At 35.4% G+C, this 24,806-nt stretch overlaps 2 protein-coding genes across 2 annotated transcripts in view; one reads left to right on the top strand and one right to left on the bottom strand.

Annotated features, from left to right (window-relative positions):
• nsl1 (non-specific lethal 1) overlaps positions 1-21,692 on the bottom strand; it is a 39,959-nt gene extending 18,267 nt beyond the window's left edge. Inside the window, exons 1-4 of the mRNA XM_073076781.1 lie at positions 21,313-21,692; positions 19,693-19,788; positions 16,730-17,783; positions 11,410-11,536 (exon numbers count right to left, since the gene is read on the bottom strand). Of these exons, the coding sequence (XP_072932882.1) occupies positions 11,410-11,536; positions 16,730-17,565 (963 nt within the window). The 5' untranslated portion in view covers positions 17,566-17,783; positions 19,693-19,788; positions 21,313-21,692. The remainder of the gene's footprint in view (positions 1-11,409; positions 11,537-16,729; positions 17,784-19,692; positions 19,789-21,312) is intronic.
• A 127-nt stretch (positions 21,693-21,819) lies between these two features.
• Nup107 (nuclear pore complex protein Nup107) lies at positions 21,820-24,487 on the top strand. Its single transcript, XM_073076780.1, has one exon. The coding sequence runs from the start codon at positions 21,924-21,926 to the stop codon at positions 24,441-24,443; it is 2,520 nt and encodes an 839-aa protein (XP_072932881.1). The 5' UTR covers positions 21,820-21,923; the 3' UTR covers positions 24,444-24,487.
• Positions 24,488-24,806: the final 319 nt, after the last annotated feature.

Genomic DNA, 24,806 nt, shown 5'->3' on the forward strand with positions numbered 1-24,806 from the left:
ACCGCCCGCATTAAAACAAAGCGGTTAGTACATTGTTTTATGAAATCGAATTGGCAAACGTGCATGCAGTTTAAAAATAATATAACCCTATGGGATTCGACTCCTGAGGATTCACCGTCTTAGCTATTTCTGCCTAATAATTTGTATTATTAACACTGTCGTGTCACGCAAGTTGGCGGGTGTGAGAGTGTAAGGGTGTATTTATCCGAGTATTTCCTACATAGTCCTCAGGACAGAAACGTATCTGTAGCTGTAGTATCTTATTATTAGTGTGCTGAAGTGGCACTTTTCAATCTATTAAGCAAACAAAACTACTGTCGCTATAAAGTAGGAAGGTGGTAGTCAACATTGGAGTCCACATCTACAAATTTAAAAGAAACAATACATACGCTCTTCTTCTAAAATAAACATATCATTGTCAGTCACGAATATAAAATCACGCCATATTCAGGTACGCTTAACAAACCTACGGCGGCTGGGACATCAATCAATAACGTTGCATTCCCAGAAAAGGGGCGGTGGCTGTACCGCGCTTGCAAGCCTCGCAGCCCGGGCAATATCGATTGACGTGCGATATTCAATTATTACAGGCTACATCAGGGCTAACTTTATTATACTGGTGATCGAGCAGCATAATTATGATATTTCATGTGATTGTCAAAGTGCGTATTAGATTTGATAAACCGTGAAGGATAACAATGATAATATGTGGAAACCTACATCCTTAAAAAGTTTACTTGTTCTTTAAAAATACCCCATGATGTGTAAGTGTACCAGTCCATACTTAGCCAGCGTCTAGCACTCTGAAAGGACACTTTTACCGATTGGAAAACTGTCCCTCTGATAAGTGGGACAGTAATGGGTTGACACCAGTACGTGAATTGGTAACTTTATGTACCTTTAACAAACTTTTTTTTTTAAAGAACTCTCAGGTATGTTGATTTTCTCACGATGTTTTCCTTAACCGTTATAGCAAGTAATAATTAATTAATTTGTATTGGCAGAAGTGCGTGGGGGTTTGACCCTTGGACCCGGCGATTAGAGGCAGAGTTTCAACCACTATACATCTCTACTCATAATTTCTATATACGTACAATAGTATGAAAATTTACGGCATTAACTGACACATTAAATACATTTTGATGGCGTTGATAAAATTAATTAACTTGAATGTTATTGATTATTCATCATCATCACTCTTATAAAGTTATATCTCTGTTGTAATCTCAGTGAACGTGTTGTATCCTTATACATATGTATGAGTGTATATAACTGTTCTATACTGTTTAATTGATGCATTTTAGTGTCGGAAAATAGCAGTTACTTGCGTTTTTTTTTTTAGTTTTTTTTTTGTTTTTTTTTTGTTTTTGATATTTATATATTTTTTTTGTTTGTTGTTTTTGTACATTAAGTGAACATGTCTAAAGATGCAAGTCAATGGGGTTGTTGTGAACTTGACATTCTCAGTGATGACTTTATAGAGTGCGCCATTTGCTTGAAAAGGTTTCACTTGGAGTGCTTAGGCGACACTGATTCTAATGCCCTGTGTAACCCATCCTGGGAGTGCCCTAAGTGCAGCATATTTCGACGTAGGCAGAGTAAAAATTTTACCAACCCCCCACCGTCCAGCTCCAATGTGACTGTCAGAGCATCTAAGAGGCAGGCTGTACACTCACCGCCCACTGTTGCAAACTCTTCTCTTATAGCTGTTAGCAACGTGGAAAATATTGTGCAAGAAATAGTCAAAACTGAATTCGACTCCCTAGTTACTAAATTGCATGCTACTATCACTTCTATCATTAGCTCTGAACTTCAGTCAATCACCCAAGACATCAAGGGCATGAAAGCCTCTGTCGAAAGTATACACTCCCAGTTCGAAATCCTCTCTAAACAAAACATTGAAACGAAGCAGGAAATCTTGGACTTACAGGCACAAAATAAAAACTTGAAGTCGACTGTTGATGAACTCAAGCAGCGCGTAAATACTTTAGAGCAGAACGCGCGTTCGAACAACGTGGAAATTCAAAGCGTACCTGAAAGAAAAACCGAAAACGTGGTAGAGATTGTTCAGCAATTGGGTAACGCAATAAATTGTGAAATTAAAGCCGAAAACATTCAGAATTGCACTCGTGTTGCCAAAATTAACAGGACCAGCGCGAGACCTAGATCAATTGTGGTACAATTCAATAATTCAAAAATTAGAGACCAGTTTTTGGCTGCGGCAATAAATTTCAACAAGAAAAAGCCCATAGAGAACAAGCTTAACACTACCCACTTAGGACTGCAAGGCCCCAAATCTCCAATCTACATTGTTGAGCACCTATCTCCGAACAATAAGGCACTGCATGCAGCTGCTAGAGCAACAGCTAAAGACAAAGGGTTTAAGTACGTGTGGGTCCGCGGAGGGCGAATTTTTATGAGAAAGAGTGACGAATCAGACTATATTATCATAAAGGACATTGATTGTCTCAATAAAATACAGTGATCGTAGTTTGTTAGTTTACATAATATATAATCTGTTCTCAGTCGTAATACACTTTATTTATTTTTATGGATGTAAGAAATGCTAGCATAAGTTCTCTGTCAATATATTATCAAAATGTCCGTGGTCTTAGAACGAAAACCCACACCTTCTTTTGTAATCTTAGTAACTCGAATTACGATTTGATAATACTTACTGAGACTTGGCTCAACAGTAACATTTTAAACGCTGAACTTTTTGGCGATAACTATGTTGTCTATAGAAAAGATAGAGAAGAATCAGTGACTGAGACGAAAAAAGAAGGTGGAGGGGTCTTAATAGCGGTTTCGAAATTGTTAAGATCTAAAAGACAATTTTCGTTTGAGACTAATAGTGAAGACTTGTGGATCATTATTGACATTGGTACACCAAAAAAGCCTTGCCCGATCGCGATTTGCGTTGTATATTTGCCACCTCCGGTACTACGATCTACCCTTGAGGCTTTTTTAGATAGTCTTTCGCGTATAAATGAACAAATTAATTATCATAAATGCGTAGTTGGAGATTTCAACTTGAGTAATATTGACTGGGGCTTGGCAAATAAATCAGATACATATCACACGTCTTCACTTAACCAGGACTTCTTAGATTTTCTTAACCTAAATAATTACAAACAATATAATTTTATCAGCAATAGCATGAATAGGATTTTAGACTTAGTACTCTTAGACTTTACATCTCAGTGTATTGTATCACGTGCAGTTGACGTATTATCGCCTGTGGATCCACTACATCCTCCCCTACACATTAATATAGCTTTTACATGTGAATCTAAAATGCCCTATAACGTACAATATACTCGCCATAACTTTTACAGAGCAGACTACCAGTTAGTAAACGCCTACTTAGCTAAAATTAATTGGGTTGATTTGTTTACTGGAGTGACTGATGTCAACAAACTGGTGGATTTATTGTATACAGTCATCAGGGAAGCGATAAATAAGTTTGTACCGGTCACAAGACAAAAAACCAATAAATATCCATCATGGTTCTCACGTCAGTTAATCAGGAGATTAAATGAGAAAAACAAGTATCGAATTAAGTACAAGAAGTTTAAGAACCCTTTAGATTTGATATCCTTTCAATTGTTGACAGAGCGTTGTGCTAAAATGACTACCGAATGCTATCGCAATTATTTGAAATCAACAGAAAACAAAATATCCATAAATCCAAAATACTTTTGGTCATTTGTGAAAGAAAGGCGTGGTGGTCGCAGTTGTTACCCAGCCACATTTACGGATGGCATATCTGAATGTTCCGAAGGAAAAGACATATGCAATCTTTTCGCTTGTCAATTTAATTCTATATATGAAAATACTGACGATAGCGACTACATACACAATGACTCAAGGGAAAACACGAATACCTACCCCAATGATCAAGCATTCTATGAGGCATTTACCTCGCTATATATTAGTAGTAACTCAATACGAAAAGCTTTACTGTCTTTAGATGGCACGAAGGGTGCGGGACCCGATAGTATTCCACCATACTTTATCGTCAAATGCGCTGACAATCTAGTCACTCCACTGCATCATATATTTAATGTCTCCCTTAAGTCAGGCATTTTTCCTTCACTTTGGAAGACAGCCAAAGTAGTGCCAATCCACAAATCTGGTGATATTCATCTTGTGAGCAACTATCGACCAATTTCCATCTTGTCTAGCTTTTCAAAAATCTTTGAATCACTAGTATGTCGATTTGTCCATAAACATTTTGAGAAATACAGCAGTGATGAGCAAAATGGGTTCTTAAGGGGCCGATCAATTAATACAAACTTGGTGTCTTATATTGACGACCTAATTACATCGGTTGATAAAAGGAAGCAAGTCGACGCTATATACACCGATTTCACCAAAGCATTCGATAAAGTTGTTCACAAGATCTTATTAACTAAATTAAGTTCGTATGGATTTGCAGGTGACATTCTCGATTGGCTGGGTTCATATCTGTCGGAACGCACATTTTTTGTCGTGGTTAATGGTTTTAATTCATATTCATGTAAAATATTATCTGGCGTTCCACAAGGTTCTCATCTAGGCCCAATTTTGTTTAATATATTTATTAATGACCTCCCACTTTGCTTCAATAATTCAATTCCATTGATGTTCGCAGATGACCTAAAATTGTATAAAGTAATAGACACCTGGGAGGATGTATTAAGGTTTCAGGAAGACATAAATGCTCTGGCTCGCTGGTGTAAAATAAATATAATGGAGCTTAACGTGTCAAAATGCTTTCATATCAAATTTACTAGAAAATTCCATTTCATTCCTTCAGTTTACTTCATTAATGATACGCAAATTTGTGAAACAGAAACAATTAAAGATCTGGGGATAAGTATTGATACCAAGTTAACTTTTGTACCACATATAGATTCAATGATAAAGAAAGCATCTAGAATGTTGGGTTTTATCATTAGATATTCCAAATTTTTCAAAAAAGCTTCAACTAAAATCATTATGTATAACAGTCTTGTAAGATCCACTTTGGAATTTGGGAGTGTAGTTTGGCGTCCTCATTTTGCATCCCATATGCTTCGTATAGAGCGGGTACAGAAGAGATTTGTCAGGCATCTTGCGTATTCGTTAGGCAAAAATAAAGACAAGTATTCTTATAAAGCGTCTCTAGATCACTTCAATATGTCTAGCTTGGATACTCGGAGAGATGCATTAGATCTTATCTTTTTATATAAATTAGTAAATTCTCAGATACATTGTCCGCGTCTTCTCTCTAAGCTCTCCTTTAGAATACCCGTCAACATGCCTCGCAAACCGATTCAACTCTTCGTACCTCCCCATTGTAAAACTAAATTGGGATCAAACTCTCCTATTGCAAGACTGTCCAAACTCTATAATAAGCGTAGTGAATCCACAGACATCGACATTAATAATATGTGTCTAGCTGCTTTTAGGAAGGCTGTATCTTAATTATAATTAGTGTTTCAACTTAATGTTTAATTTACTTGTACTATTTTTTTTCTCTTTTTTGTGTTGTTTTAGTTTTTGGTTTATAAAGTTTGTTATTCTATTTTCATTACCACGTTTAGATCTGTATTGCATGTGATGTTTACCTCTAAGTGGTTGTACATTTATTGCTTGCATTGTAACAATATGTATAATGTAAAAATATGTATAATGTTACAACCGTTGGTGAACTTAATAAAATAAATAAATAAATAAATAAATAAAACAAGTTTTTACGAGCTTTATAGTTCTTACCGATGAACTTTGATTTTGGCGTGTTTATTAAACAATATTTTGAAGGTGGTAGTGGAACCGTTGTGGTTCCACTCCGGCTGCACCACCGCCATACCTATTTCTGCCTCATAACAGCAGCGTTAAGTGCTGCTGTGTTCTGGTTTGAAGGGTGTGGTAAGGGGGACATACTTACCACACCACACACATACGCACGATGTACGACCCTTGTAAAAAACGAGTTATCCCTCAGTACGCGAGTTACTATTTCAGCGACCCTAGTAGTAATCCTTGACCTACATTCCCGAGGATGTACCGGGGTACATACGATTAAAGCGTGTCTCGGCGAATATTTAGTTTTTTTTTTTATTATTATATAGGAGTAGCAGACGAGCATGCCATGCAGTCCACCTGATGGTAAGTGGCTACTGCCGCCCATGGACATCTGTAATCAACCCCAGATAGGATTAGATATACCTACCTGAGGTCGGCCACAGATGCGCTGCTACCCCTGAGGACTAAGCTGGAACGCCTCGGAAAAGTATGTCTCCCTTACCACACCCTTCAAAACGGAACACAGCAGCGCTTAACACTGATGTTATTAGGTAGAAATAGGTGTGGCGGAGGTGCCGCCGGAGTCGAACCACAAAGGGTTCTACCACCTTAGTTTATTCGGGTTCCGTACCCAAAGGGTAAAAACGGAACCCTATTACTAAGACTTCACTGTATGTCCGTCTGCCACAGGGCTCTCTTCAACCGTAATAGATAGACACTTGAAATTTTTACACAGAACGCATAACTAACTGTTAAATTCTTTACAATCTGGTTACTACTATAACTGATCTGTTAAATATTATAATAAATACGAATAAGTAGAATAAAACATATTTTAATACGGTTATTTTATAAAAATGAGTAAAATTTAATTAACATTTGGTGGTACGGAAGCCTCCATGTGCGAGTTCGACTCGTACTTGGCGAATTATTCCCACCTGCCTCGTCCACGGACGGTATGACGCCACACGAACAGTGAACTTTGATGAGCAATATTTATATCGTTTACATTACGCAGGCAGATTATATTCGTATCGTTTTAGTGAATATGGCCTTTGTATAAATCTCTATCGTTTAATCTCTATACATAAAATAAATGACAACTTTTTCGTGAAAGTAACAATATAAATTCTTAATATAATACAGCGATATAATTATGTACGACTATTTGTGTGTGACAAAAAAACATTATTACGACTAAATTATTAAACACTAGTTTTTGCCCGCGGCTTCGCCCGCGTTTAAAAGAAAATAATATGACATACTAACGTATATAAAATTGAAAATTCGTACCTTCATTGGAATGACAGTAGCGCCATCTGGCGAAAATTGATCGTACCAACTTTGAAACCTTCGTGGGCTCATGGACAACAACTTTGCTAAAGATCATCACTTGATCAAATACATAGTTTAAGATTCAATCCTTACTAATATCGATTAAAATACTCGACTTTGTGGTCCAAAAGAACGATTCTGCGATTAATCGATCTTAGATCGCCATCCTTAATTCCCGTGGGATATCCGGGATAAAAACTATCCTATGTCCTTTCTCGGGTTTTAGACTATCTTTGTACAAAATTTCATTAAAATCGGTTCACTGTTGTAGGCGTGAAGAAAAGACAACCAGACAGACAGATTATTACGAATAAATATTTTACAATATTGTCTTTATTTTCAATTTAAAAAAACGTGTGCGTTTTAATTTTACAAACAATATTTTAAAGACAATAGTCTTTTTTTTTTAATAAAAAAAAAACCTGTACCTTTTATAGTAGTCGTGTCAATTTATATGTAAAAACTCGATGGTTATTCAACATTATAGACCTCAAACGCTTTGTCTATATTTAAGGGCTCGAACACAAAACTGCGATGCGACGCGATGCGAATTCGCAACGCAGAAAATTGCGATGCGAATTGCTGCGATGCGATATCGTGCGGCGTAGCGTCTCTCAGGGTGACCAACAAAAACAACCACTGTGCGATGCGAATCAATTCGCAAGTTCTTGCGATGCGTCGAGGGAGCTCGCAGATTTTTGCGATGCGACGTCGCATCGCAGTTTTGTGTACGAACCCTAACATATCAAAATATGCTCGCGCCGAACACATCTGCGGCCATGTGCTTGTAAATATTTTCCAGATTTTGTTAAGAGTTTAAAGCAAAATTAATTAATTTAACCAATGTTGAAAACTAAACAGACAATTCATAAGTGATTATGTTGCTCTTATCAAAACGTTTAATTGAATGAGTTAAATTAAAAAAAATCGCAAAAGTTATTTTGACGATTCCTTACAATAAAATGGTCAATGTCGCTTGTGTACATCTGTACCCATAACCAACACTATATAGATAAAACAGGAACCCTCAGGTCGACCACAGATGAATTTCGCCCCTAAGAACAAAGTTAGCACGCCATACTTTTGTTACCTTTGTCCTACACCACAATTGAAGCCAAAATAAGCAGCTTTACACGCCAGTTACAAGGGTAAAGTACGTGTGACAGCGGTGCCACTGCAGGCGAAAGAATCTCCCACATAAATAGTTACTAAAAGCGCTATCTCTTTAGAAATTTTCAACATGGACGACTAGAAAATAATACGGAACCATGTGAAACTTTTATATACAAATCGTAGGATAATTATACGTTACAGTACGTTTACAGGTTTACCTTGCGAAGTCATAATGCCAGCGGCGTTGTGACGGCAACTACAATGTATTAGATATACCTACAAATACATGCACATAACAAATATGTACCTGATAAGTACATCAAAAATTTGCGGAAATAATAAAGTAGATAAAATCTAAGTGATAATAAAATTAACGTGTAATTAATTGTACGTTTTGCGACGAAGATTTTGATATTTGTATGAACACACTTATAGAAGGGGCACTGGTGTCATAATAATCACTATATGACAAGCTAAAAAAGGAGGTAAGGGTCCCGAGTGTCATGCTACGTTAAGAATCACTAATCGACAATAATTTAGCTGTTTTTCTGAAGATAAATGCAGCTTTTAAACGCAAATTTTTGCACGCTCGATGCAACAACTGAACGCAAAAACGCGACGCAGTATTAGAGCAGTTGCTAAAACGCGCGTTTTTAATGGCGTTAATCCACGTAAGTAGTCAAAAAATGACAGAGCATCGGCGCAATAGCCAAAACATGTATTGCCACTGGACGTAGCGTGTTTACTACAACCGTGAGATAAACGAAAAGGTAGGATAATGAAGCTTTGTCCCTGTAGTTCCGGCACTAGAATAGGGCTACGGTATCCCCTGCCTGTCGTAAGAGGCGACTAGGGACTTCTGAGGTTGCTGGCGGCAAGAATGGGAGCTCGAACCGTCCAGTAAGCGACCCCGGGAAGGGCGGCGGTATGTGTGGTCGCATACCGTCGTGAACACCAGATGGTGTGGTAGGAGCGAAAGCTGCTCTCCCAGGGCAGAGTCCGGAGATCCTGGAGTTCTCCAACAAGCTTTGAGGACGGTCACTGGGGGGGTTTTAGTGCGGTGAAATCCCACATAACCCGGCGTCGCTCCCACGTCGTCGGGTATATTTTGAAGGTTTCCCCCTCGTTAAGAAAAAAAAAGGATAATGAAGCTTTTATAGCATTATAATATCATAAACTAACGTTTTAAAAATCTTAATTGTATTTTTATACAACCTTCTATTATAGATTTAAAATATATAATCGATATTTTAACATGACTTTTACTTCTGATTTCAAAGGTACACAGACTATCTTCTTACCGCGAAAATATGTCGTTCCATCATCAAAATTGAAATCTATGCGCGAGGGTGTATGTAGGAATAATAGCGCGCGGAAGCTCAACGTCACTTGTTCTCAAAAACGAGAAACACAAGTGTGTAAATACTTCACAATTTTAAGTGATATCAGTGACACTTGATCTAAGAAGACGAATGTTACTACATCTCATAATGGGGATATTACGGTTTCCTTGTGAAGTGTTTTAAAATGTATAATTTTAAATTTCCGCGCGAAAGCCGTAGCAGCTGGTTCGTGACGTCATTGCGTTAGTAAACACTGTAATAACGACGCATACATACAACACGCCAACAATATTTTGCTTTCTAACGAAGTGACGTCATATCAGCATGAAAATGACGAGCGTTTTAGATATTTTGAAGATAGACAAAAATAGCGAATGTCAAAATGGGATAACGAATATTTCTACAAATCAAAAATTTATTTACACATGTATGTACCTGTATGGTACGAGTAACTAATACGAGTACGTTAAAAACTTAAAATCCATCCAACAATTTAGCTCACAGGCCGTACCAATGCGGTAGAGATACACACACATTTACACTCTAGACACACCACTCACCCTCTGTCGCACACATGTAAAAAAAAAGACTTAAACCGTCCCTTTGTGCCCAACTAGGTATTAACGAGACCGTTACCCTTTGTATATCGACATTCTCTACGACTGCAGAACCGCTAGATTATTTACAACCAGACCTTTGCGAATCAATACCAATAGTGGATTCTAGGCTATTTCTAGACCTAACCAGGTCAACTGCGCCACAAGTGCTAACCGAAATATTTATTTTGAAATGACATGAACTAATAATGTATGAGATCGCTTCGTGGAAACTCCTAGGAATAATTCTACGAATCGATATAGTTAGATGTCGTGTCAATTACTAAATTAGAATGAAATCGGTCAAGTGCGTGCCGCTCCCATTCGCACATTTCTTGCGTAGAAAATATTTAATAGGTATATGGCATTAGTATTTTGTTTCATTCAGGTTCAAATCTTTAGTGTGAGCCTGAATTCAAATTTGGGCAAATTCTCATTATCATTTATTTACCAAAGTGTTAATTGCATAAGTCATAACAGTAACATAAAGAAAATGATAGGTCGATATATAACTAACGAATTTAAAAAAATATTCCGTTTATGGTGTTCTTATACTAACCGACGTGTCTATGGGATGTGTCTTTAAGGTAGGGAATCCTAATATTGGTTGATGAATATAGGAACACGTACGTAATCATTTCGACTAGGTTGTTATGGGGTTTTTAAACTAATCCTTTGTGTGTTGCTTAAAAAAACACTAGCATTAGACTACGAGTGTAGAACTTCGATCAACAGTAAAATTATTTTAACCCAATGTGTAACATACGAATAGTGCAAAGTAATAAAGTGTAAGGGTACATCTTATATTAGCCTAAAAGTACATTACAATGTAAAAATGTTTATATTTTATTTTATTTTATACGTTGCTTTAATTTTATTACTGTGCATCAAGTGCATTGATCGAGACATGTCCCGTCGTATCTGTATCAAGTCGCGGTGCGATGAGGCATCTCTTAATTATGATAAAGGGATCATGCATATGCAGTTCGTAAGACGTGTTTACCAGAATACACATCACTTATTTCTTTATTATTATTATTTACATGTGTTTAATTGTGTAGCAAATTATTCCCCGGGAAGATCAGCGTCCTAGGATTGTCCAGCGGTCCTACGATGTTGATCAACCCATTGTGAAATCAATACACCCCCTTGAAGTGGTTCAGGGAAAATCCCTATGTGATATAATACCCTTGCGTGAATTCAACGCGTTTGAATTAAAAAAAATGTAAAGGTGTATGTATGGTTGTTACCGTGTGCAGTAGTTCGTTGTGCTGCCGGTATTTGTACTCCAGCTCTTGGAGCTGAGCTGTCACCCACGTGGCGTTGGCCGCGATCTTCGCCCGACTCTTCTGCCATGTCCATAGCGCACGTTTCTCGCTGGGAACGAAAGAGATTTTAATATGGTTAAATATATTGTATATTCTTATCTTATATTTAATGTAAATTGTAATCTCAATTTAATTGATAGCCAGTGATAGCCTAGTGGTTAAGAAACTTGGCGCATCTCTCGAGGAGTCCGAGGTTCAAATCCCAGGCACGCACTTCTGATTTTTCAAAGTTATGTGCGTATTAGAAATTATTTATCACTTGCTAAACGGTGAAGGAAAACATCGTGAGGAAACCTGCATACCTGAGAAATATATAAAAAATAATCTCAAAGGTTTGTGAAGTCTACCAATACGCACTTGGCCAGCTCGGTGGACTATGGCCTAATCCCACTCATTATGAGAGGAGACACGTGCCCAGCAGTGGGACAGTAATGGGTTGTGATGATGATGATTTAATTATATTTTAATTTATTAAAGCCTCAATTCTGTTAATGCCGTGTTCACCTGTAATTGTTTGTACACGACTTATTTATCTAAACTTTTGCGCTATGTAATTTATATAAGCGTATACTACGTTGGTGAACCTTTTAATAAATAAACATTTACAGAGGTCAGTACGCGTACTTTGATTGAAGTATCAAACTTGCAGTCCACCTGATGGTGAGTTGTCACTGTCAATACGGGTTCTAGCCGACGCCGATATAGACATAGCACCACTCATGGTCGCCTCATATGTATGGCAGCCGGCATCAACTAATTTTCACCAAAACACAATAATTATTTCAGGCTAGAAATAGGATTCATACAAAGTCTGCCATGTGGAATTAAGTGTCTCACGCTATAAACCTGATTAATATGTAGCCTGACATGTCGAGAAAATTGTTAATCTTCACATACATTTTGAGTTTGTAAAAAACTTTCTTTCTTGAGCTTGTAGGTTTCCTCACGATGTTCTCCATCGCTTGCGATATTTAATTTCCGACACGCACTTCAAATATCAAGAAGTACGACACTCATACGAATCGATTTATTACTGCAAGATCGTAGTTAATTCGCGCACCGAATTTATTAATTTAATATACCATAGTATATTAAGTATTTAATTGTTAAATAAAAAATACTATGGTATTTAATCACGCAACGTTAATTATATCGGCAAAGCCCGTGACATAACATACCCAACTTTATATACCGTTTAAATCAGGTCAGGATGCATTGATTATTCTGATGAAATTCAGGGAAACCTTTGGAAACCATTGCGCAATATTGCAGGTGGAATTTCGCGAAATTTCACTGAAAAAACAAAGGCTCTCTGAATTCCATTTTCACAAATTAATCCAGTATAGGATTCCCAATTAGTGAATTGTGAAAACAAATTCTCGGATGTTCTCTATCGTATTGAAATAGGACAAAAGCTCCAGCAGGATGGATAGATTAAATTTTACGGATGTTTTTTATAAATATTTAGCCATTATGCATTAGAGCAAGCATGCGACCGGTCACTGTCGACGGCTCATTACCATTTCGAGACATGTGGCCGTCGTTTTCAATTGGCACTTGCAACAGAAAGATTTTTTAATAAGAATGACATTGCTGACGAGCCGGCAGTCCATCAGATGGTAAGAGGACACTGGCGCTTATAGAAATCTATAACCCACTCAATATACAGCGGTTCTACCTTAACTCGATCGTAGGTACACTACCACTCCTGAAGACTTAAGAAGGTCGCTGTTGTCGCCCCACTAACGTTTAATTAAATAGGTAGGTAACACCGTAAGAAACATTCTGCGATGTAAATGGGAATCGATGATCTAGATTCTAGATGATGCAATACTTTGGGAGATTACTGGGAATGCGAAACAAATTATACGGGCGCTTAAACACTTTAGTTAGGCTTAAGAAGCAGGGCTGTAATGGAACTCCGTTACCGACACTGTTGGATATCCCGATAAATATTACCCGTAATCGATATAAAAATTTCTGATAATTATAGGGGGGATAGGGGCGGGTCTAAATGAAACACCGTAATAGAAATGGCGAGTTCGTTCATAAATCAATAATTATTTCTATTTTATTTACTTTCATAATTTCTTGCGTAACTTGCCTATCCGAAACTATCAAATAATCCGAAATAATTATTATCGAAAACCGATGTATTATGTTGTCAGTATACAGATCCAAAATTCCATATTCGTAACATCCCTAAATTAAGAAGCCCTTCAACAGGATGTGGTAAATAAAAAACGTGGGTAAAGTGTAGTTACGTTAATCAAAAGTGCTTGAAAACTTTTCTGTGCTTTTTTTTAAGATTAAGAGAGAAAAAAATGTCAGATAAGGGCCACTTTTCCAGTGTTTTAGTAGACATAAACAGAGTGCCAAAATAAATTAGTTTTAGGGTAACATGTACAATCAAATAAATTTTAGATTTGAATTTGCACCTACATTGTAGCAGGTATTAATTAAGATTAATTAATTAAGAAGCCCTTCAACAATGAGATAATTATGGCCTTTGTCTGGGCTCAACATCTGAGTTGTTTATAGATTGCCATATAGGGATTAACAACTTCTTAAGGCAAAAATTGCGACTAGACCTAAGAAGTTTAAATTAATTTTACATTTTTTCAATCAAATATGACCTTCAAAAAAATAAACCCCCATAATCACTATACAAGAAATTTAGCTTTATGAGGAAAAATATATTATTACTTTGTTGCAACTAACAAGCTAGACAAAACAAAACCTACACAAAGCTTCTACCACACCTACACTTTCCTTCCTTCCCTTATCACAATACAACTTTACTGAATCTCGTCAGATACAATTAAACTCTTTTTACTGGGCTTTCACACAGTATGGAAAGATGATGTTAGATGATTGACAACAATTTTATTTTAATCCAAAAATATTTAGGGCTGGAATATAAAATCCGAAACATTACTTCTGGGGTTCTGTATAAGATAATAACTGTGCCTCTTAATAGCACCTTTGTGTAAGTGGTTTAACATTTGAGTACTTTGTTTATCTCAACTTGAGATGAGTGGATGCTGACTGATGAGGGAATTTGTTGTAATGAGCTTTCTGCTGTAATTAAGTGCACATTTAATTTAATTACCCTACTAATAGAATAAAAATGTTCAAAAATGAACTAGTACTGAAATATTTGCATCAAAAATGTAATATGATAATAATAAAGATTGATTGAAATATGACACTTACATGTCTCAAAAATATGATTATTACATATGCCTCTAAATTTTGCAATTATGTTGTATGATGCAATACCCTGATAAATATGATATTATGTTCACTATGTAACAATTGACTAATGTTTATAAACAAAAACGAAACTATAAACAGACCATAGGTACAGATTAAATACCTTTAGGTATTTTTCCTTCTATTGAGTAACTATTGTTGTTGTTATACCAAAAATAATATAGTATGAGTTTATAACAATTTACACTGTACCTTAATATTTTGGTGTTATTTGTAAAAATGAGATTGCATGAGATTTTGTGGTTCCTTAGAATATTTGCTAGGTAAATGATGTAAACATTGTGCAACATGTTTTGAAAAAGCAAATAATATGATAGTGAGTACAGTACTGTACACATAATAATCATAACTACAAAGACCGAATGTCTTTTGTTTTATGAATAAACATTTATTTTCATTTAGTCAATTGATTATTCTAATGATATGCACAAAAAATTGTCTGAGTAGGATCTACAATGATTTTTTATTCAAGTTCATATTATTGATTAAGGTTTTGCCTTTTTGTTTGTTTCTAAAAATGTGACCATTAACATTACTTGTTTCTCAGACATTTCATTATGAGTCTAGAGGAGGAGGGTAGAAGTTGTGCAATTCTTCCTGTGTCCTGCCCTTTGGTTGTTTAATAGGGAACTACACAAGGAAAATACATAAATGGAAAACAAGACAATAACTTTCCCTACTAATATCATATATCAGCATGATTAACTGGAAGTTAGTTATGTTATTTCAATATGGGTCAGTGGAGATACATATGAGCTAGAGAACAAACAATTGGCTAAATTTAAAACCATATTGGTAAATCACTTTAATACCTATAACAACCCAAAAAATAATTATTATTATAAGGACTAATGCACTGCCTGAGTGGACAGGATTATTGGAGACAATAGTTAATAAATTCATTCATTCAATTGTGGACAATTTTACTCCACATAGTAAATACTTTGATAGAAATTGGGTAATGCTATGAATTAATTAAAAGGCAAACTTGACAGTCAACTCTTCCCTAGAATGATGCAAAGACAAGACTGTTGAATACTCTTTCCTTATTGTTTATCAACTAATTTCCTTCTTTTGTTTGGTTTGGTTTGTACATTGACAAGCTCAGTATTATCAATGAAAAATAGAAAACAGGAAATCATATTTTCTTTATGGTAAAATTTTGACCATTATGTTAATTCTAGTTACTCTTGAAACAGAACCACCTACACACAACCCAAATCCTCAACGATTACTATAATCAACAATGATAAACTATGATGACTCATTGATAGCCACTATAACATACCTTACTAAGAAACTTAAACAACAGACCACATTATTAATAACTGTTAAGAATGCTTCATTTATCTAAAGATTCGAACCAGTTGGTATAATTAATTGAATTAAGGCATGTTCTATTAATGACTGTGACCCCATGAACTCCCATGCAAAGAAATGTGACCTTTACATAAGTATCCTAAATGTTATTAATGTAAAATAGTCCATAATAGGGACAACATTTCACTAGTTTTCTATTATCTAGTCACTAATTAGCTTAGTTCTGAAAATCACCCTCTACCTACCTAATTAAAAAAAATGCTGTTTATATTTTATTTTCAAACCACAGACACCTATTTTTATTTAATTAATTTAAGAGTCATTTTAATTATTAAATTTATAAAATGTAGGAATTATTAGAGCAAAGTTTAATACCATGCCCTTTGTATTCAAAATAAATAAATATTCACTTTAATTTTTCCCTATTTATATTTTACTTCAGAAAGTGAAAGATATATTGAACAACATGTTTATACATCATCTAATTTCAAACCACTCTTGTTATTACTGATAATGTAATTACTTTAGTAGTAAAACCTTCTTCTATTATTAAATGTAAAATTACACGCAGACAATAACATGATAAACAAAAAGCAAAAACCTATTTTAAGTTTATTGAAAATAGGGAAAATAAAGTACTACTCACATTGGCATCTGTAGCTGATGGGGATTGTTGTATGTCACTGTTTCATCATCACTTTCACCCCCTGACGATGATTCAGTGGCATCAGAGTCCAGTCCATGCTTCACAACTGATAGGTGGCAGCGCAGAGCACCAGCCATATCCTCTAGCTCATTGTGGGTACCAGAAGGTATGCCGAGAGATGCAGACTTGGAAGCATCACCTTTAGATGTTGTAGCACGGTAGTACCTCGGCCCAGTGACCGTACGGGAGGCTGCACTAGCTTGCAATGCTGCAGTTGTCTCTATCTTTTTAACTAGGGCCTTTAAACCCATAGTTCTGCCTGCACCATCTTTCCTAGCAGCTCTTGCGGTCCTCTCAAAGGTCTGTGCTACTTCCTCAGATATACGCTTTCCAATTGCTATCACTTGTATGATCCGTGATCTCCTCAGAAGATAGATTGTTCTGCGTATGATACGTTGTTGCAACATTTTAATCTTGTCATCTATTGAATCCAAATCTGGATTCTCAGGTTGAAGGGGTAAGTCAAATCCTTGCAATGGAAAAATGGAATCTGGATCTTCTGGTGCGACAATCTCCTCATCTGCATTCTCTAATGTTTTGATTGCTTGAAGGATATCGGCCTGCCCTATCTCGGCATTTCCTAAGTCGCAGAGGATCTGCTCCATCTCCTGCTGGTCCTTGACCAGGTTGGGCTGGTTTTGCAGACCCATATCCTCGTCCTCCATGAGTGGGGCGTTGTTGTCGACGGACGCGAGCGCCCGTCGCCGGTGGGATGACTTGTCGGCGTCCTGCAGCGCGTCGTAACGGTTGTCTCGCTGCGAGTTCGCCGGGGCCATGTCACGAGCCTCGCCCGCCGCGGACGCCGGCGTGGGCCGCGTCAGGGCGGGTTCCCCATCTCCAACATCACTATCTTATGTAACCCACTGAACACGTTCACTGCACCGTCACAACACAACACTGCACTGTTCCACTCGGCGAGATCATTCTCCGCACATCGGTCCCCCGCCGGCACCTCGCCCTGAGGCGCACTGATCGAAAGCGGTTCGGCGCGCTTCTGAAAAACAACGATTAGCACCGATTATGAGCCGGTCTTTGTATGTTTAGGCGGAACCTTGCCGCCGCGAACGAATACATGATTGTTTCACTCTAAAAAATCATTTTGTACATCCACATAATTCGAAATTTGACCCACGTGATAACGAAAAGAGTACGCCAGCAGTCGCAGTTGCTTGTTTCTGTACGATATGAAACAGGAAATGATACACTTCTATAACACTTTTGAGGGAAGCGTACAACGCGATGCGTTTTAGGTTGCACTAAACATTGACACAGCACTAGTCGCAAGTATGATGGCGAAAATGTTTTTTGAATAATAATGGCGGAAGAAGGCCTAAAAACACTATTCAACTCGGTAAGCACTCAATTCTAGTGACGAAACATAGCTTTATACCGCACCAAACGCTACGAGAACTGAGAGACTTGTGAATGTGAAAAAGAGATGGCTATAGTCGTCCCTGAATTGGTACTTGCGCGGTAAAGTCAAATGAGTAAAAACACAACCTATTAAATTTTATGAAATAAAAGTTTAAATATTTAGTATATAATTAATAATTTCAAAATAAAATACATGCATAGGTAATATTTGTGATTTAAAATTTCGCAGAGTTTCCATTAAAATAAAATAAAAATACACTCAAATGATACCATTTACCTCGCAGCCACGCTATTTCTAACAATAGATATTTGTAGGCGAAATCGTTGCGAAATATTTCATTTAATATTTACATATAAGTAATAGTAAATTAGAAATTATTTTTGCGATTTCCCTTAACTTTTAAAATATAGAAGTAAAGAAAAACTTTTGAATTGACATTAAAAGTAATGAATATAAAACGCTTCCGGCGCATTTATGAATACTATTACGCGAAGGACGAAGTCGTACTTTTTTAAATAAATATATTTATTAATTTTGTATAACATTAATAAATTTAATAATTTTTAAAACTTAATACATAGTAATTTTAGGAAAAAATACTTTCTTTGGCACTAATGTGTAACGAAGGTGTCTTCATAAATGCGCTTACGTTCCGTTTCACGTAGTACTTACTGTCATACTAAATATTTCATTTTGCTAAACGCTACATTTTCCGTCAATCTATAGGCTGAATAACTATAAATCGAATTCTTTTTCATTATATTGCAAAGGTTTATTTTATCAATATTTTTGATTATATATTTGAGGTATTTGTCTAAGTTTAAATAATGAATTCAAGCTTAATTTATATTTAAATTTTAATAAATTCCTCTACATTCTTTCATAAGCTGGCAGTAATTTATACGTTTTTATGAATGTGTAAAATATACTTACTAATAATACATAGATTTGTTAATGTGTATGTATATATAGCTATGGAATACTATGGATATATAGATATAATGTATATTTTTGGATATCCGCAAATATCCATGATGATTATCCATGATTATATTTGAAATACTAAAACACGAATACTATCATCATTATCTATTTTAAGAAATTTATATCACAATAGGTATCTCTGTTCGAAGATAATAAATCATTAAGTTAAAAATATAAAATCAATATATCCTGGTGCAATGTCACACTATAATTTCCTATTAATTTCTTTTCTTATTTAGCTTTGCATGTCAATATACTTTGGTACTATATACAAGCCCTATGAAAAACTAATTCCATAATAAACATAATTTGATCACTAGTGTACATTATAAAGATTTCATTTATAATAATCTATATATTTCCAGTAAATTACTAAAAAATAAGATCACTTTTTCATTTAGATGCCTAAATATTATGTGGATCCATGACTCACTTCATATTCTTAATATAATGCATTTAATACTGAGCTCTTAATATTAAGCCATGAAAAACTAGAATTCATTGAGTATATTATTTATAATAATGAAAATTTCCAACATCTTACCTGTTTAGTAGTGAGTTCTGAAGATACATTATTTTCTTCATATTTGGTGAGAGAACAAGTGTGCCTCCAGGCACACATCTTTAGTGACATACAAACCTACAATGAACACACAAATCAAGTTATATAATGTATTTTTTACCAATAAAAAACATTTTTAAAGTAATCCTACCTCTATATCTCTTGACAGGTAAATGACACAGAAGTTGAGATAGAAAGAATGACACAAATGTCATAGTTATAAAAACAACAAAAGTTTATACTTACCAAATTATATCTTACTATAGTGGTATGAACACTTGTCATTTCTTAGCATTATAGTTAACAATAATTAAAAATAACATACTAAAACTGAGCTAAGATCTACCCCCCAGATCTACCACTAGTAGAAGCTAATTTAAACTAAAATATGTGATAAGAAAATAATATCTTCCCAACTTCTTATTACATACCTACCTGGTATATTTAGACAGCTATATGAGTACTCGTATAACAATCATTCATAATTGTTAAAAAAACTTATTAGGCAACTCAAATTGTTACAGAACGTTAAATTTAAAAACATATTTATGATACTATTCCCATTAGTGGAATAGTTCAATCGGTAAACTCCAAAAAATTTTTGTTAAACTAACCGTTACTCATATCTTGTCACCCATTATGTACTAATCTCATCCACTCATATTCATGTATATTTATTTATATAATAATTTGTATTTCATTAATTTTTACTTAATACAAGAAAATTATGTACATTTTGATTTTAATAGCAATAAATTTTATATTAATTCATACTTTGCAACTTTTCATTATAATATCTCAATGTTATTTTCTTTAATGTGTATTGTCCTATTTTTGTAGTCTGTCGGCAAGATAAATATAAATATATAAACTATGGGATTAACGCAACACAAAAAAATTGTACAGAAATAATTCATTCTAAAAGGAATATAATTCTTTTGTATCTAGCTTTGTAACTATGTTCTCAAATGTGTATGTAAATAAATATACCTATACCATATCCTTCGTAATAGGTCGTCCAATAACATTAATTTGAGTATTTTTTAATTCAAAATCAAAAACAATCATTGCATAATATTGAATTAGGTCTGAGGAAATCATTATTAATAACATCACCCATTTATTAGCATAATTTTTACCATATACAATTTCCACTTCTTCGATGCCCACAAAGGTCAATCTCATACTAATATGTTGATGTCATAATTTAACCAGAGTGAATTAAATAAAACTTTACAAATTATTGCAAATGAACTGTAGATACAACTATAGCGAATTATTTAGGTATACAATATATGAACAACCATCAGTAAGAATGCAAGTACATAAGTAAGTATATGTAATAAAAGTGTACATACATTTTCACTTATAACATTCTGTTACTGAAATTAACAATTTACGAAAGTTCGTCTCTTAAATAGTACGAATAATTGGTAAATAATTTAATTTTCCAAGTTCTAAGTTTCTTTCAGGCAAAGTATACAATTTTTGGTAAGAAGTTTACATGTTGATTTTAGCAACAATAATAAGCACAAATATGGAATACAATTATTATGTACATTATATATTTCATTAATTAAATCTATTTTAATATATCCTCACCTCTTGCCTTTTACACGCAACGACGAATTCGACGAACGAATGGAAGACGGCAGCAAATTGAAATTTTAGGATGTTTCGTACATACTATAATAAAGTTAATGAACAGATATTTCCTCCCAATACCTTACGTCTAAACCTATTCATAAAATTTGTGATAAATAAATATTTATATAAAGAAAATTATATTAAGTAGTGAATTACAAAGTAAATTTCAAAAAATATATATTGTACAATATATTTTCCGAACGTATGTGGCAAGTTGTCTTTCTATAGCGCGCCACTTCGTTTTGATAATGCAGCTCATTTACATTGTTTCAACAATTTACAAAATTTTAAAAACGACTCTAAATAAAATTTAGGTGAAAAATTATAAGTTTAACATTGACATAGTTAAATTTATTACGATTTTATGTCTTTATATACTTCAATAAGGAGTAATCTCATCATATATCCGTAATAATTTTAACTGAAACTAAACGCAACTTATATTTTATCTATTGGTGATCGTCTACCTATTGTCAACTGTCATTATTTGTCGGCGCGGGATCGCGATGTTGGATATTTGTAAATTGCAAGAATTCTAATCTAAAGTTTATTCGTCAACAAGAAAGATGAATTTTGATAGAAGCCTAAAGTTGCAGTCATCGCAACTCACTCCACTAAAGAAAAATCGTAAAAACATACTAGCAAGGGACGATACTTTAAATCTATCACCGATTCTTAACGAAACTTCAATATTCAAAAATCTCAACGACACTAGTTTGCGGCAAGTATTGGACGAGTCTTCGGTATTGGTGAACGCAGGATATGCTGGTGAAGGTTTAAGTGAAGCTTTTTTTGAAATAATACAGAATAGCCGTTCAAGTGCTGTTCTGGACACATTATCGAGGTTAGCTCAAGTTTGTTGTGATTCCTTAGAATTAGTGGAGCCATGGAACCGGTATAATACTCAAAACTATTGGCTAGCCGAAGAGGCAAACACATGGAAACTTTTACATTGCCTGTATGCAGACTCTATGGTAGACCATCCAGACTCTTTGGGGGCTGTTCTTACTGAACCCACCTTGTCACAACAAACTTTAGTTGAAGCCTTATTTCAAACAGATTCTGAAATAAGGCTCCTGCAGCTTTTAGTCGATTGGCTTGAGGCTACAGCAGCTTATCAAGAAGAAGCTACGAACACTGCTGCTCCCGTCATAGGTAATAATATTCATTGGGGCAATACCCTTCATCAATTGCTCATTGGGTCCAGCTTATTTAACAAAGAGAAGGATAAGTCTATGATAACTTGTATGGATCCTGATGCACCGAGGCGTCAGAAAAGGTCTATACATACCGATGATCAGAAAGACGACAATGATTTGTGCAAGAGAATATTTACAGAAGTAAGGTGTGGTAAATTTAATGAGGCAGTTTCCTTGTGCATCAGTGCTGGCCAAGCCTGGCGAGGAGCTGTTCTACAAGGGTGGAAGCTACTTCACTACTTACCCAGAGAAGATCCCGATGCTCCATTACAAGTCACTGGCAATCCATCACGGGACTTGTGGAAATGGTGTTCCTTAGGAATAGCTACAAGTGTATCTGAAAATATCTATTACAGAGCCACCATAGGGATCTTGTGTGGGCACTTAGCAAGTACCCTTCCTGCTTGTCAAGGAAATTGGGAAGACTTGCTATGGGCACATTTGAGAGTGCAGATTGAGGCACGGGTTGATAAATTTTTGCATGAACATTATGCAACGGCTGAAGCTAATACTACACCTGCTGATGTCTTAGAATTGCTGCAATCTGAACTGCAAGTTGAAGAACTATCTATGCAACAGATATTTAGTGCTGTAAAAGCTCTAATGGACGGTAAGAGAGAGTCCAACTACCAAACATGCCAAAGATATCTCATGCTTGGCCAAGTCAGGTCAATCATGCAAGATACTACAGAATGGCTGCAGACTGCTGAAGAAAGTTTTATCAGATTTTTGGCACACTTGACTTTAATTCTTCGGCAAATGGGGAAGGATCCCCAGCATGATGTTGGTGATAGAGTCCTGGAGAAATATGTGTCACAGCTTATAGATGGAATCATAGATGGTTCTATAGAATGTCCTGTGCTCATAGCATATTATACTTCCACTGTACCAACTGCAAGACAGATTACTTTGTATGCAGAACTTATGGATAAAATTCACAAAAGCGATTATAGACAGGGTGTTGTCAAGGCAGGACTAAGTGCTGGGATGGATGTAGCTGCGTCTGCTCGGGTTGCCATAAAGAAGGCCATAAGTGATATTCAGGAGGGATATGGTAACATAGATGTCACATTTACACAAACTACTGCTATTGAGAAAGACAAAACATTGATATCAAAAGTAATATTGTCTCTTGAATGGTTGTCTCTTATTGACAATCAATTCGTTGAAGCTCTTTGGCTGAGCAATGCAATGGTGCGCACATTTATATTCATTGGCAATACTGATGCTGCTTTAAATTGTATTACAAATGTTAACAAAATGTATCCAGACTTTGTGACCAAAGTGCCTTTAAATTCTTCTGAACTGAGGGAGCATTTATGTTTGAAATCATATTTGGAGGCACTAGAAGGTTTTGCTACTTGGTACAGGCATTTCATAAGTGGACAACCAAAGGATGTGGAGCCATTAGCTCCTGATGCGTCATTCTCAGATAAAGTCCACCATGAACAGAGAACTGCACAGGTGGAGCAACAGAAAGCCCGTTGGAAGAATGCTGTTCTTCACCAATCCCGCCACACCAAGAGTTTGCTTTATAATGTATTGATGTTCCCTGGAGGATGGCTCCAAGATGACAATGACAGCACTTCATCACCCAATTTCGATGAAGAAGAAAAACAAGAAAGGGCCAAGCAGCTTGAAACACTAAGACGACTTTGTATTCCTGAAGTTGTCATTCTGATTTTGAAAATTTTGCAGAGCACAAATGATGTTGAAAACCACAAAGAAGCTGTAAAAATAAGTGACCTGATTGCTGGCGAAAATAGGTCTTTATACAAAGTTTTTACTAAGGCTAAATTACTGGAAGTTTTGGATAGAATTAAGGAGTCTTCTTTATTACTGCTGGAGAACGGAAGGGATATGTTTGGATATGAGTTAAATGATTAAGGAAATAACAATTGGCTTTTTAAATAAATGTTTGTACTAATAAATATCTTTTATTTAGTCTTACACCATTTTAAGTCAACAAAAATAAAGGAACTACTATGCATAGTCCATTCAAAATGGAGTAAATATTGTCACCTTAAACAGTAAATGAGTTAAATATATTTAAGTTTTATTGGTAATAAATATGAAATATAATGAGAGGAAAAATTTATCAAGGATTGTAAATATTTGTTCAATAGAGAAATCTATACAGTAATTTAGTTACATTGACATCTTAGATTTAGCACAATTACACTTTAGGCTCCATTTATACCTACAGGCAATCAATGTTTTGTGTCAAACAAAAGCATATTTTGATGGACA

Source organism: Epargyreus clarus, unplaced genomic scaffold, assembly GCF_041222505.1.
Source record: "Epargyreus clarus isolate Ecla_fem2 unplaced genomic scaffold, WU_Ecla_fem_2.2 ptg000009l, whole genome shotgun sequence".
In the NCBI taxonomy this organism is placed as follows: Eukaryota; Metazoa; Arthropoda; class Insecta; order Lepidoptera; family Hesperiidae; genus Epargyreus; species Epargyreus clarus.

Coding starts and splice junctions, on each gene's coding strand:
- Nup107 (XM_073076780.1), top strand. CDS start 21,924: ATGAATTTTGATAGAAGCCTAAAGTTGCAGTCATCGCAACTCACTCCA.